Consider the following 15652-nt stretch of genomic DNA (forward strand, 5'->3'; position numbering starts at 1 on the left):
ATATGGCATCCTTTTTCCGTACAGAGGCAACATGCTCTTTTGGATTTTCCATCAGACCAGGAGCAGAAGGACTCCTTATCTCTGCTCTCTGACCTTATAAACACTCATTAAAGCTCAGTCCTTATCTTACTGATAAGAATGTGTCTTAAATAAGTGTTTATGACCTCTCAGTAGTTTAGAGATCAGGTTTATTAGATGACCGGCACAAAGTGAAAGTACCAGTCACACCGTTGGAAAAACAGTTGACCCTTTGTGACAGAACGGCTCAATATTTTTAATAAAGGCCAACTGAAAAAATTTTAGGCCAAATATGAGTAACATGCAATCATAAAAAAAACATTGCTTTTGAAGGTGAACAAATCTGGAAATTTACTTTTGATTAAACATTTTCATGTAATCCACCCTAAAGAAAAGACACTTCTGAAATGACTGCCACTAGAAGTCTCCCTTCTAGCAATTTTTGCTATACGCTGATGGACTGAAGGAAGTGGGTGCGTCTTTCTTTGCTGGGTTGCTCCAGAGCTCAGTGCAGAGGTCCCTTCCCCATCCAGGGCTTAGAGCTTGAACACTGCAGAATGTTTAGCATCTCACATTGCTGTTTTCTGTGTATAGACCACATCTTCCCTCCAGCAGATAGTAACTACATTTCTTACTTCGGTCATAATAGAATTAATTGTATAAAGTGCTTGATTGACTCTGCATGTGCTGTTTTTAGTTTATTAGGATACTTTCTCGCTGGCGTTTTGACTTTCCGCTTGTGAGATCCGTTCAGGGCTCTCACAAGCGGTCGAAAATGGATCAGTTTTGCCCTAATGCATTCTGAATGGAAAAGGATCCGCTCAGAATGCATCAATTTGCCTCCGTTCCATCTCCATTCCGCTTTGGAGGCGGACACCAAAACGCTGCTTGCAAAACTGAGCCAATCCGTTCTGACACACAATGTAAGTCAATGGGGACGGATCCATTTTCTATGACACAATCTGGCATAATAGAAAACGGATCCGTACTTTTATTGACTTTCAATGATGTTCAAGACGGCTATGTTAAAGAGAATACAAACTGATCCGTTCTGAACGGTTGTATTATCTGAATGGATCAGTCTGTGCAAATCAATGACTGATCCACACCAAACGAGTGTGTGTGAAAGTAGTCTTAGTCAGCATCCCTAACTGGACTGTCTCTGCATCAGTTTACATAGTCCCTGTCCCATCTGTACTGTAATGAATAGTGTCTTGTGTGTTCTAGATCGTTCCCCTCTGTGTGCTGTGAGCATAAACTCACCATGTGTCTTTTATACCATGTGTGTTGAGGATATGGACAAGGATTATAATGGGGATCACTGGTGGTTGGCCTAAATGTATGGGAAAGGGAAGTCTAGACCAGTATAGCACTGGCAGACTGTTGTATTTGGATACACCCCAGGCTCGAGGAGAACTGCTGGATGCAGCACACTGTGGCAGCTAGAAGTCAATATAAGCAGACCAGAGCACTAGGATGAGGCTGGAATGGATCCTCACACTGTCCCCAGCAAAAGCAGAATTTCATTTGTGAGAAGCTGTAAAACAGTTACCCTTTAAAACCGCCCCTGTGTATAACTATCAGTGACTGACAGCTATCTCTATATACACACTTACACAGAATACTATTATTGCGGACACCTTCCCCATGTACAGTTGAAGTCAGAAAAAGCATCAGTTTAAATGTATCAATTACAAGTTTTGCTGAATCTCTTCCCATAAAACTGTCTTTCAATCTACTCAGCTCCTCCAGCTCTATAACCTTCTGCTTGCAGATTACACTGCATTTTTGGTGGCAGACCACAAACCTACTGTACTTTCGTTAGCTAAAACCAGACCGGAACCAAAGCCAAGTTCACATATGGTGGTAGTGATGCGGTACAAAACCGATTGACTACTACATAGTAAAAAAGCATGTTACTGAAATACCACTGCTATAGTCATTTCTATTAGAGCTTTGCATTTATTTGTAAGAAATAGATGAATGAACTTCGGTTTGATTTACTTACAGATGGCAGCATTGCAGAGTCCTTTTTATGGAGATAAAATGAACCTGTACTCCTTGTGTAAGAAGATAGAGCAATGTGACTATCCTCCACTGCCATCTGACCACTATTCCGAGGAGGTATGTTAAAGGAATTCTGTTTTTCTTTTAATGTTTTTATTTTGTTTTTAAGCTTTGATTGGAAACTCACTTTGTGATCTAAATGATCTAGTGTGTTACTTTATAGGGCACACTATATGTAAGAGAGCCAGTCAAGCAGTCTTGTCCAAGACTATTGCTTTGTGTAGCATGATTGTCATGTCTGCTGCCGTGTTACTCACAGACTCTAACACCAAGCATCGATTTATGCCCACTTGGCCAACCATAATCTCAGAAGTGTACAGTATGAAGCAGAATCTGGGACAGATTCACTAGACTAATGGGAAAAAGGCAATTTTTTTTTAAACATTTGCACATTTAAATCTTCCCATTTTTGTATGTAAATTAAAAAAATGCAGCTGTCAGATGTTTGTAAAAAATTAAAGGATAACTGTCATATTTTCATTAAAAAATCTATTTTAGCATATGTTACTGCTGCAGCAGCATTATGCATAAAGCAATCTTTAGTTTCTTCACTTACCACAGTTTTCCTTGAGTTTTCCCCTTAGTTACGGCTGTTTTGAATCCTACATTATGAGGATCTTCTCAAGATGGCTCCTCTGCCAGTTCTCTGAGGCCAAAACTGCATTCCCTCAGGTTTCATACAAACTTGCTGTAGCCAGCAGCTCCCTGCCATCCAATCAGATTGGATTACTGAGAGACACGCCTCTAGTGCAGGCATGCAGTGTGAAGGACCGCCCCTCTGTCTTCCTAGCCGAAAACAGATGAGCCATAGCAACAGTCTTTTAAGGGAGCAGTGGAAAGGGACAGGAGACATTAATGAAAGCTGTTATTATAAGGTAATTGCAGATCTTTTGGCAATCATTGAGAGACTAACTCAGGTATACATATCTGGCTCTAATAAACTAGCAAATAAAATAAAAAATATGACAGTTATTCTTTAAAGGGGTTGTCCGACCTTGGAGCTGACTACCCCTGGGGTCCTAACTTGTGCCCCTTAACAAAAAAAAAAATATAAAAAAACACCTGTGGTCCCGCTGCTAAATCTGTTCCTGGCCTTTTCCAGTCCCACAGGACCAAGAAGCAGCTTGACCCTATGACCGTTGCTGCCAGTCGCCAGCCTCAGAAATTATGTTCTGTTCAATCTGTATTGAACGCTGAGGCTGGTGATTGGCTGCAGTGGTCATGGGCCCAAGTTGCTTCCTGGTTCTGTGGAGAACGGAAGCAGCTGGGAATGGAGCAGCGGCAGGACTGCAGTCAGTTTGTTGCTTTATGTTCTGGGGAACAGGTAAGCACCCCAAGAGTTGATGGTTGCAAAGCCAAACAACCCCTTTAAGTCCTCCATACACAGTGAGCATTGTTTTTGGTGCTTTTAACTTCTTTGGCGGTTTTGCTAAAATGCTACATGCTTTTTTTTTTTTAAAGGCATTCTCATACGCACAACCGATTTCTTTGGTTGGTTGCAGTGCAAACTGACATCACTGCCGCAGCCAGAGGCGTAACGTAAAGCTCCCGGCCCACGATTCAAAATCCATAATTCTTGCATGTTTTCCATGTGCAGTTTATGATGCTTGTGTCTTATGTGACAGAGGGATCTTTGCTGCTCCTCAGCCAACAGGGCACAGGTGCTAGATTTGCAACCCCTATAGATACATACTTGGCTCTAGCGTTTGACAACAGCAGTGACGCCAGAGAGAGGGGGACCAAAGGGCTTTGGGGAGGGGGTGTATTGCCATACTTATTATTTTGCACTATAAGTAGCTGCTATAAGGTCTTTTTTTTTTTTTCTAAAGGTGTAAAACGCTTTCACATGGGTTAGGAAAAAATCTGTTGCGGATTTTGCTGCAAAGGGTGAAATCTGTGGCAAAAATCTGCATACAGGATTGACATGCAATGCTTTTAAGCTTCACATCACATGCCTTATTTTTCCATATTGTGTGGCTGATTACAGAAAATCTCATCCACTTTACTGCTATTGTAATACTCTGCGGATTTTTCTTGTGCACGCGATTAAAAAATGTTTAAATTGATGAAGGCCTGACGTCATCTGAAAAAAAAATTCTAGTTGGTTTTGTAATCTCCAATTCAAGCAGGATTCACCCCGGTATACATTACACACACAAACCCGTGTGCAGATGAAATTCTGTATTCTTTATAATGAAACTTGCTGCATAGCCCTGCTGCTAGTGATACTGACTCCGCTGATCTGCTCCATTCCCCGTGGCCCTGCTGCTTGTGCCTTTGTATAGGATTTTAGCACTTTAGCAGCAGTTATTTGCTGTACCTTTTCTGCTTTTCTTAACTTTTAATGAAATAAGTTGCTGCAAACATGAACAAGAACCAGCCTTTTTTTGTTTTTCTATGAAGCTGATTTAACAATTTTATAAAGATGCGCACATGGCCGCGCGGCTGCATCTGAATATAATGGCCCTGCACATATATTTCTGCTTCAGTCTCTCTATTTGCGGTAATGCTTAATAATGGTATGAGTGTCAGGGGCAGCCTTTTGTTCTGACACTCACATTGTCTCCTCCTTTCCCCCCCTCTTCTCTCTCACTCTCTTGCTCTTTCTTTCGCTCTACCCCCTCCCTTGCTCTTCCAGTCTGCACATGAATATTTCACATATCTGCATCCTCATCGCCTATTCTCCTTGACTAATTTTCAGACTGTCCGCATTTGCATTTCACATGGTAGCTTATTAGGAAGGTACAGGGATGCTCCAGGATGGCAGTTGCCATGGCGACCTGCAGGAGGATTATAATGAGGGTACCACTCAGCTGAGCGGCTGTGCCGGTCCTGCCTGCAGGGCTGTGATTTTGCTGCTAAGTGTGAATCCAGAGTCACAGCCCAGGGGCACAAATCAAAAACTATGCCCCATAGAGGATCTCCCAGTTAAAGAGCGACAGTTTTATTTATATATATATATATATATATATATATATATATATATATATATATATATATATATATATATATAATTTTTTTTTTTATTGAATAACATTTTTTTTATTTTTTTTAGTTTCTACTTTAAAGCATCCACCAGAATAAAAAAAAAACTACCTGTAGTTAACTCCTTCATCACAGAGACCCGAGTACAAGGAAAACATTCTATTAAAAGCTTGTGCATTTTGGTACCAAATAAGAAAGGAGTTCTCCTGGCTTTTGGTCTAATTAGGACATGGTGCTGACCCGTGGATGGGAGCTCTTTTTAAATAGGACTCGCCCTCCCTTGCTCCCCCAATGCTGTCGCCCCCACCGGATGTAGGAGCTTCTTTCTCTGTTCTAGTCAATGCAACCGAACAGGAAAAGGGGCCACATCTGGTGCAAGGAAGACGGCTGAATCTGGGGAGCGAGGGAAGTCGAGTTTACAGGATATAGATATAGAAAGTCAAATTGCAGCGCTCACCTGTGTATCGTATCGGAGGCACGGATGTGGCCAGGACAAAGCCAACATAAACTGTGTAAGGATCGTTAACTTGAGATCCGAAACGCGTCGATTTTCCATCTGTCTTGTTTTGTATGGATTTTACCACATCGAATAAAGGATATTGTTCGTTTGATCAGAAGCTGGACCCCTCTAATTTTTACAGAGTTTACAGGATAGCTCCATGTCCTAATTTGACCAAATGCTCGGAGAACCCCTTTTAAAGTGGTATTTATGTCAACCTGAACTACACTTTTACTATTTGAACACATATAGTAAACATATTTGGGGGAAAAACGAAATATAGTCTTCATGGGTATAGTAAAGTATGGGTGGTCAACATCAGTCCGTACGCTTTTGAACAACCCTTTCAATAAGAGATTGTCTTATGCTTAGACGATGCATGAACCATTAACCTGTGTTTTCTTTCTCTCTTCACAGCTGCGCATGTTGGTGAATACCTGCATAAACCCAGACCCAGAGAAGAGACCAGACGTAACCTATGTGTATGAGGTTGCAAAAAGAATGCATGCCGTGACCGCCACCAGCTAGATTACCAGTCCTCAAGGATTCTCCCACCCTACGTCCATCACTTTCAAGAATTTCCCCAGTTTACTCCGTAGAAGTGGGCAGGTTTTCGTGCTCTATTGTTGACCTATGGTATCTTATGGATGCCAAATTGTTTTTGGATAGGACACATTTCTGGATGATCTAGATGAAATCTATCACTTCTAGTTAAACTTGCCGTGCAGGACTTATCCCTCATTCTACAGTCCAATATTTGGTGGCATCCTGGTGATTGCAGGATTGAGCAGTAATGAATATCACCATACAATCCACTCTTCAAGAAATCTGCTATGAGGAGTGTAATAATGGGAGATTACCGCCTAACGTAAATTAGCAAATAAAAGCTGTTAATGGGGGGGGAATGAGAAAGATACATCAGCGATTTTTGGTGGGCATCAGTTGAGACGATGGAAGGTTATTCCTAAGGCCAACATCTTTGGAAAGGTCTGTTGTCTACATTGTGCAGTCAAACAGTACACACGCCTTATTTTGCCTCTAACCAGGATGGGAAGGCCTTTCCCTTTAACCCTTTCTTGACCTCACTGCTCATTTGCCTTTCTTTATGGTAATTAGAGAAACCTTGTGCCTTTTATAATGACTTTGCAAAACTGAGCGCGATGCAATGTTTTATTCTCATTTTATGCTATTTTTTTTCCCCTCTCCAGTATATTTTTATATTTGTAAAATGAAAATTATGAAATGACTATATTTTGGTGTATTCTACCACATACTTAAATCAGATTCCTGGGATATTGAGCTATTCTTCTGTACCAGCAGGTATATATGTCACATCTCCTTTGTGAGACAATGGCGTATATATGCTAGCTACGGTTTCATTTTACAATGATAGTTTTTATTTTAGGGCAAAATAGAGTGTAGGACCAAAATCATCAATTGGCTGGAATTCAATCACTAGATGCCTTCAAAACCAGTCGGCCAGAAAGAGCCTTTTTACCAAGGGTCTCCTTAAAAATTATGGTAGTTCAGAGTAATGTTTGCACTTTGTAGCACTTTGTCATGCTGAGTATTTACTGGTACTTACGGCCACTTATGGGCAGTGTTTTGGCTGGAATACGCAGAATGGTACATATATATTTTTGCCTTTTTGTAATGTTCAGATAGCGTACATTTTTCACATTCTAAATTTGGCTTTGAAGGTTCAGTTCTCTTAGGAAGGTCCTGTGTAATGTGCACATTTGCAGTGTTCAGAAGAGAAATGCTCAATGATCTTCTAGTTTTTCTTTTCATGTTCATGCTTAAATAGCATTTATTGTGTAGAGAAAGTGAATACAAGGCACTTACTAATGTATTGTTATTATGTATATTGCTTCCTTTGCTTTCCATCAGACTATATACTGCTCGTGTCCATGGCTACGACCACCCTGCAATCCATCAGTGGTGGTCGTGCTTGCACTCTATAGGAAAAAACACTGGCCGGGACTGTGGGGCCACACATAGGCTGTTGCTTTTTCATATAGTGTACAAGCACAACCACCACTGATGGATTGCAGGGTGGTCATAACCGTGGAAACGAGCAGTGTATAATGTGATGGAAAAATGAATCCAGCCAGCAAAGTAGGCAATATGGACAATCACAATACATTAGTAAGTGCCTTGTATTAATATTTATTATGTAGAGGAAGTTATTTGCTGAAGCGAGACAACCCCTTTAAGGCCTCATTTGTATTTGCCAAGTATGTTTTATCACATTCGAAACACTCCACGTTGTAGCCCAACAGAACAGTACTCAGACTAATTTCATATGGTGATGTCATTTTACTTGGCATCCTGAGTTTGGTGTGCGTGAAACTAACCAGTTTGGGCCTCATAGTGCAGGCCTTTTAAAGGGGTTCCCAGTAGCAGTAGTGAATCGGGCCTAAATCATTTAAACCCATGTCCTTGTAATTGAACCAAGTTCAGCTATATATATTTTTGGAATTTTTTTAGCATCCTTTGAAGGGGGAATGGTTACATTGTTCCATCCCCATCATCTACCAAAAGTACAGTCATGATGAAATTGAAATGTGTGTCATCACCCCCAAAGAGGAATCTACAATGTTTCGTTCTCCTCTCCTTCATACAGACAAAGTAATCGGCTCCATCCAGTACTCACTTCTTTCTGAGAGTATTTCCTTTGCTGTTCCACGGGCTGCACACCATATATCCTCTCATTATGTGCAATACTGAAAATAAGCAGCACCAGTGTACAGAATACGTTATAATGAGAGTATATTTTTTCCCCTCCCTCTTGTGAAATATCCATAGAAAGGAGGAATCAACAGACATTGAGATCAGCAATTATTACTGTATTTATTCTCACAGTTACCATTATAGTCAGTTTCCTTTGTTTAATGTATAATGTTAACTATTTGCCTTCTGTATCTTTTTTTTTATTTTTTTCCATTGCTACATGGTCATATACAGCAAGGGCTGCTGCCTTGACGAGAGAATACCTATATCTTGTGCTATCCTACAGAATACAAATAAATAGGAATTTCTAAAGTAAAGGTTTTCGTGTGTGCGTTGGTCCTAAAAGGGTGCAGAGGTGCACGTAGTATGACTGCATAACGTGTGTGAATTTGGGGAGCATTTGTCTAGAGTGGATGAAATCTATCAATATTACATTTTCTGTGTATTTTTGTATAGAGATAAAGGAGGGAATAAATGTACTGTGCAGTCTAAACGCATGTCGTACACATCTCCCTGCATTGTGTATCATTGACCTCAAAGCTTCAGCTCATTGTGTAGTACAATCCACGACTTCTTGCCCCGCGGTGAGATATTAATGATTTATCTTCTTCTATACAAACATATGGGACTGGGGGGGGGGGTGGGGGGGGGGGGGTGTTGAAAAGCTGTCCTCAAACTTCCTCAAAGTAAAACGGTTTGCTGTGGGTTTAGATTCTTTCTAATCCTTTCTGAAGCAAAACGAAGCAATTATTTTGTCTTTCCTACAGATGTTTTGCTCCACACGGCCATCCATAATACCTACTGTTATTAGCAAAAAAAGCCTCTCTGCTGAAGAAACCTTCATTAAGCGGAATCCCGCTGAAAAAGCTATTGATCCAAAACCCCTCGTAGGTTCTGCTGGACACAATATCTTTTTCCCTCTGCACCCTATTTTCCTCCAGGGATAAAAGGCCAGAGAAAAAGATCCCCCCACCCTCTATTTTATTTTTTTATTTTCATTTTTTCTACATACCACAGAGTTATTTCATTTGCAAGCAGTTTTCAGAATCAAAAAAGTGAAGATCTTCAGAGGACAGGAAGAATCGAAGATCTTGCTTTTCCCTGCGGTCAACCTCGAGAAGCGTGTTTGAATTTAAATGTTCACTTCACACTAACAATTACTATTCATGTTGTGCTTTTGATGTTCCATGCAGTGGATCTGTGGTATCTTCCGAACGTCTAAATAACGCAGCTGAACCAGTGTATATATATGTGTGTATGTGTAATATAAATATATATATATATATATATATAAAAAAAATTCTTCTTTCCCTGCCCTGCTGGTTTTCTCCACTCATCAATTTAACATCTGTTCCAGTGATCTATACCAGACTAGACACACTGCAACCTACATGTTGTCCGACTCCACACATTGATCTTGGGGTTGTACGTATTCTGAGATTTGCTTGATCACAGAACCGATTACCATTATTTCTAACCACCTTTCTTTATTCTTCAAGCTAATATAATATGACTTTTAGGATGGTGGCAGAAATCACCCGTATGTTCCTCTAATTATTACGCAAAGTGTTAAATGATTAAAGCAGTTGCCAAAGATTAGAAAAAAAAAAGTGTGTATTTTCCCCACCGACAGAAACAACACCACACTTGCTCGCAGGCTGTGTCTGGTATTGCAGCTCAGCACTATTCAAGTGAATTTGAGATGCAATACCAGACACGACCCATGGGAAAGATTTTAGAGTTCTGAGCTGACTAATTACTTATTGTATGTCTACATTGCTCATAGCTCTGTTTTTCTATGGGCTAATGCACACAAATGTATTTTCTCTCAAGGTCTGGTCCCTTTTTTTTTATTTTTTTTTGCCGAACCATTCATTTCAATGGGTCCACCAAAAAAACGGAAGTTAGGCCTATTGCACACGACCGTATGGCTTTTTCAGTGTTTTGCCGTCCATTTTTCACGGATCCGTTGTTCAGTTTTTTGTTTCAGTTTCTGTTCCGTTTTTCCGTTCAGTTTGGCATATACAGTATACAGTAATTACATAGATAAAATTGGGCTGGGCATAACATTTTCATTTAGATGGTTCCGGAAAAAAAAGGAACGGAAACGGAAGACATACGGATGCATTTTCGTATGTGTTCCGTTTTTTTGCGGACCCGTTGACTTGAATGGAGCCACGGAACGTGATTTGCGGGCAATACTACGGAAACGGAATGCATACGGAGTACATTCCGTTTTTTTTTGCGGAACCATTGAAATGAATGGTTCCGTATGCGGAACGCAAAAAAACGACCAGTAAACGGGGGAAAAACCTGTCGTGTGCAGGAGGCCTTACTCCCTGTGCATTCCATTTCCATTCCGCAAAAAAATAGAACATGACCTATTATTGTCCGCATTACGGACAAGGATAGTAGTGTTCTATTATGGGCCAGCTGTTCCATTACACAAAATACGGAATGCACATGGACGTCATCCTCAATTTTTGCGGACTGCAAAATACATACTCGTGTGCATGAGCCCTAGTACAGAGATCCAACTCCACCGGATAGAGAGCGGCTGAAAAGTAACACATGTAATAAGATGCTGACTCCATGTAACATGGAATTTAACAGCATCTGGTAGTATCATCGAGTTCACTGTAGAGCTGTATGCAGTTAGCTCTCACACTCCCTCTAGTGGTTGCTGCATGTAATCATGTTATTTATTTTATTTTTTTTAAAGAGGTCTATGCAAAATTTGTAGCTTTGTGTCTGAAGATCTATGCACTGGTGGCTCTACAGATTAAGGGCTCATGCACACGACCGTGCCGTTTTTTTTGCGGATCCACAAAAAACTGATGCCGCCCGTGTGCCTTCCGCAATTTGCGGAACGGAACAGGAGGCCCATTATAGAGATGCCTATTCTTGTCCACAAAACGGACAAGAATAGGACATGTCTCATCATTTTTGCGGGTTCACGGAACGGAGCAACTGATGCGGACAGCACACAGAGTGCTGTCCGCATCTTTTGCGGACCCATTGGAATGAATGGTTCCGTATACGAAATCAGAATACTGGCCATATAAGGAACGCAATAAACATTTGTTTGCATGAACCCTAAGGGTCCATTCACACGTCCGTAAGTCTTTTGTGGATCCGCAAAGCACGGACACCTGCAATGTGCGAACCGCAATTTGCGGACCGCACATCACAGATACTATAATAGAAAATGCCTTTTCTGGTCCGCAATTTCGGACAAGAATAGGACATGTTCTATTTCTTTCAGGAACGGAATTGCAGATCCCAAAAAAACGAATGTGGATCCTGAAAATGCTGATGCGGATCCTGGAAATGCGGATCCGCATCCGTTCCAGCCCCATTGAAAGTGAATGGGTCCGCAAATTGCGGAGCGAATGCGGACCAAAATTAAGGACGTGTGAATGGACCCTAAGTGTACATACACACGAATGTAGTTTGGTTCCGCATCCGAGCCGCATTTTTTGCAGCTTGGGTGCGACCCATTCACTTCAATGGGGCCGCAAAAGATATGGACAGCACATTCCGCAGCCCCACGAAAAAAATAGAACATGCCCTATTCTTGTCTGTTTTGCGGACAAGGATAGGCATTGTTACAATGGATCCAGCAAAAAAAAGGGATGCCATACGGACATCATCTGTTTTTTTTGCAGATCGGCAATTTGTGGACCCCAAAACACAAACGTTTGTGTGCATGTAGGCTAAGAAAGGAATTGGCACATGAATTTAAAAGCAAAAGAACAATGATTTTCAAGGGTGGCATTCATGTTACATGTTAAAGGAAATGTGTTGCCAAAATTTTTAGCTTCCAGTTAAAACCAAATAGTGACACATCTCCTTTTTATGTAATCCGGTTTTATTTTCTGATTGCAGATTTTTTTTAAATTCTATTTACTGAACATGGTTATGGGGGTGGCCATCTTTCCAGAACTGTTCTTATCAGCATTTCCACAGCATAAAAAAAAAAAATTGCTTTACGGCAGCCTCCTTGTCCATAGATACAATGGTCAGGAACCGTCATACCTCATTTTCTGATGACGCATTCCCTTTAAGCTTGGCACAGGGTGATTCAAAAAGAACATTGCAAAATTCTAGCCTCAGCATTCATAACTGAGATCGTATAACACACATTTATTAACCTGGAAAGACACTATCCAAGTTTTATCTATACTTTAAATGTTCAATGTAAGCTCCATTGGTGACACAGCAGATGTTTAGGTGGTAGTTCAGTTCTGTCAAAATGCGTGCCACCATATTCTTGGATATGCACTTTGTGTCAGCTCAGGTCATTCATATCCTGTGGCTGGGAGGGGAGATACACTAAGTTATTGATGTAGCCCCACAGAAAGAAGTTACTGGGTGTTAAATCTGGTGATCGTGGAGGCCAGAGTAACATTGGCGAATCTTTTATTCCAGCGCGACCAATCCAAAGTTCTGGTAGAGCTTCATTCAGGTATAGGCGAAATGAGAAGGAGCACCATGCTGCTGATAGACAGCTCTTCCTCTATCTGTGGCATAATCTCTTAAAGCAGGGGTACGCACAACCTTTTTCAGTCTGGGGGCCGCATTGTCACATCACTCTATTTCAAGGGGCTGCAAAAAAAAAAAAAAAGTTAATAAGTGCTAGTCATTGCTTCCTCATTGAGGTCTATTGATTATGGGTAGGGTTGAGCGAACCCGAACTGTAAAGTTCGGGTTCATACCAAACTTTAGGAGTTTTTTTTTAACCCGGACCCGAACATTTTCCTAAAAGTTCGGGTTCAAGTTTGGTGTTCGGCGATTTAATGGCGCTAGTTGAAAGGCTGCAGGGCAGCCAATCAACAAGCGTTTAGTGTGCCCTTAGAAGCCATCACAACCATGCCTACTATTGGCATGGCTGTGATTGACCAAGTGCAGCATGTGACCCAGCCTCTATAAAAGCTGGAGTCACTCTGCTCTTACTAGTTGTAGGGATAGGATGCTGCTGCTGTGAGGGAGAGATTAGGAAAGACTCTGATATCTGCACTTGGTGTGAAGTCAGCGATCTACAGCGTTTTTTGTTTTGGGGGATGCAATGCAACATTTTTGTACCCTGCCCTGAGCCTAGTGAGACCAAAAAAAAAAGTTTTAATCCATCTGTTAGGTGGGCGTCGGTGACCGTTTTGTGCAACATCAGTGCACCAGCACTGCATATGTGCCAGGGACAATCATTTAATCCTGTTCTTGTAGTTCAGTGGCCAACATATACCCATATTTAAAGTGCACCTGCGCTGCATATGTGCCAGGGGAAAGGAAAATAATACCGTCTGTGAGTTCTGGGACCCAGGGGGTGACATATCCCAATTTTTTTTCTGTAAAGTACCCCTGTGCTGCATTTCTGAGAGTGAAATATAATCGGATAAATCCATTTGTTCCATTGTGGAGTGACATTTAAATTTTTTGTTGTAAAGTACCAATGAGGACTGGACTGCATATGTGACAGACAGGCACATAAATTCAACAAGTCCATCTGTTCCATTGTAGGGGTGACACATCCACTATTTTTTAAGTAAAAAACCCCTGTACCTAATTCTTGAGATTGCGATGCGTGAGTTGAACGCATTGCACCCACACTGAATACCGACCCATTCATTTCTATGGGGCTGTTCACATGAGCGGTGATTTTCACGCATCACTTGTGCTTTGCGTGAAAATCGCAGCATGCTCTATATTCTGCATTTTTCACGCAACGCAGGCCCCATAGAAGTGAATGGGGTTGCGTGAAAATCGCAAGCAAGTGCGGATGCGGTGTGATTTTCACGCACGGTTGCTAGGAGACTATCGGGATGGAGACCCGATCATTATTATTTTCCCTTATAACATGGTTATAAGGGAAAATAATAGCATTCTGAATACAGAATGCATAGTAAAATAGCGCTGGAGGGGTTAAAAAAAAAATAATTTAACTCACCTTAATCCACCTGATCGCGGAGCCGGCATCTCCTTCTGTCTTCATCTTAGCTGTGTGGAGCAACAGGACCTGTGGTGACGTCACTCTGGTCATCACATGATCTTTTACCATGGTGATGGATCATGTGATGGACCATGTGATGACCGGAGTGACGTCACCACAGGTCCTGTTGCTCCACACAGCTAAGATGAAGACAGAAGATGCCGGCTCCGCGATTAAGGTGAGTTAAATTATTATTATTATTATTTTTTAACCCCTCCAGCGCTATGGGTTTGGGTACCAAACATGCGCGATTTTTCTCACGCGAGTGCAAAACGCATTACAATGTTTTGCACTCGCGTGGAAAATTTGCGCGTGTTCCTGCAACGCACCCGCACATTTTCCCGCAATGCCCGTGTGAAAGAGGCCTTAAAGAACCTTTTTGCCCTGTGCTGCATTTCTGGTAGTTAAAGAAATACAGTTAAATACATCTGTTTCATTGTGTGTGAGAAAATAACTTTTTTTGGCAATAAAGTACCTTTGCTGCCTGCACTGCATAGCAGAGCGGGCAATAAGTTTAAAAAAACTCGTCTGTTCTATTGTTGGGTGACATAACCTATTTTTCCCGTCCAAAAACCCCTGCTCTGCCTAGGTGACAGGGACCTAAATTTCTAAAATTCGTCTGTTCCATTGTTGGGTGACATTACCCATTTTGGCCATCAAAAAACCCCTGCTCTGCATTGTTCACAAGGAACTTTATTTAATAAAAACATCTGTTACTTTGGTGGGTGACCGCAAAAAATAAGAGCGTCAAACAAGGGACGTGGTGCTGCTGGTGTTGGTGGAGCTCCTGTTGCAGGGAGAGGACGTGGTCGATCTGTGCCAGCTACACACCCAAATGAAACAACTTCCTCAGGTGCGAGTAGGCGACAGACCCTTCAGCATTATTTGGTAGGCCAGAACAAGTACAGGCGATAGTAGATTGGGTGGCTGACAGTGCCTACAGTTCCTTCACATTTTCTCCCACCCAGTCCCCTGCTGAAAGATCAGAGTTGACACCTACAGCCCATGGCCATCTGTCTTTCAACTCACCCCCTTGCAAATCAGGAAAGCAGTCTGAGCCCCAAGTTATGCAGCAGTCTCTTATGCTTTTTGATGACTCTGCTGGCAGAGTTTACGTGGGCACTGATGCCCAACCACTTATTTTTCAGGATGAGTACATGGGAAGACCACCGCAGCACGTCTCTGATGATGAGGAAACACAGGTGTCAACTGCTGCTGCTTTCTGCAGTGTGCAGACCGGCAAGGAGGGCAGGGGTGAAGACTGGGTGGAAGATGATGTGGAAGACGATAAGATACTAGTCCCCTCATGGAATCAAGGTCATGTGAGTGACATGTGCAGTTTGGAGGAAGAGGTGGTGGTCGCA

The 15652-nt window shown here is 41.7% G+C and overlaps 1 protein-coding gene across 2 annotated transcripts in view; it reads left to right on the forward strand.

Moving 5' to 3' along the window:
• The window catches only part of NEK7 (NIMA related kinase 7), a 132469-nt gene extending 123850 nt beyond the window's left edge, over positions 1-8619 (forward strand). For both annotated transcript variants that reach the window (XM_040407027.1, XM_040407028.1), the window contains 2 exons: positions 2029-2142; positions 5987-8619. In XM_040407027.1, the coding sequence (XP_040262961.1) occupies positions 2029-2142; positions 5987-6097 (225 nt within the window). In that variant the 3' untranslated portion in view covers positions 6098-8619. The remainder of the gene's footprint in view (positions 1-2028; positions 2143-5986) is intronic.
• The last annotated feature ends 7033 nt before the right edge of the window (positions 8620-15652 follow it).

The sequence above is a fragment of the Bufo bufo genome, chromosome 9, assembly GCF_905171765.1.
Source record: "Bufo bufo chromosome 9, aBufBuf1.1, whole genome shotgun sequence".
Taxonomy (NCBI): Eukaryota; Metazoa; Chordata; class Amphibia; order Anura; family Bufonidae; genus Bufo; species Bufo bufo.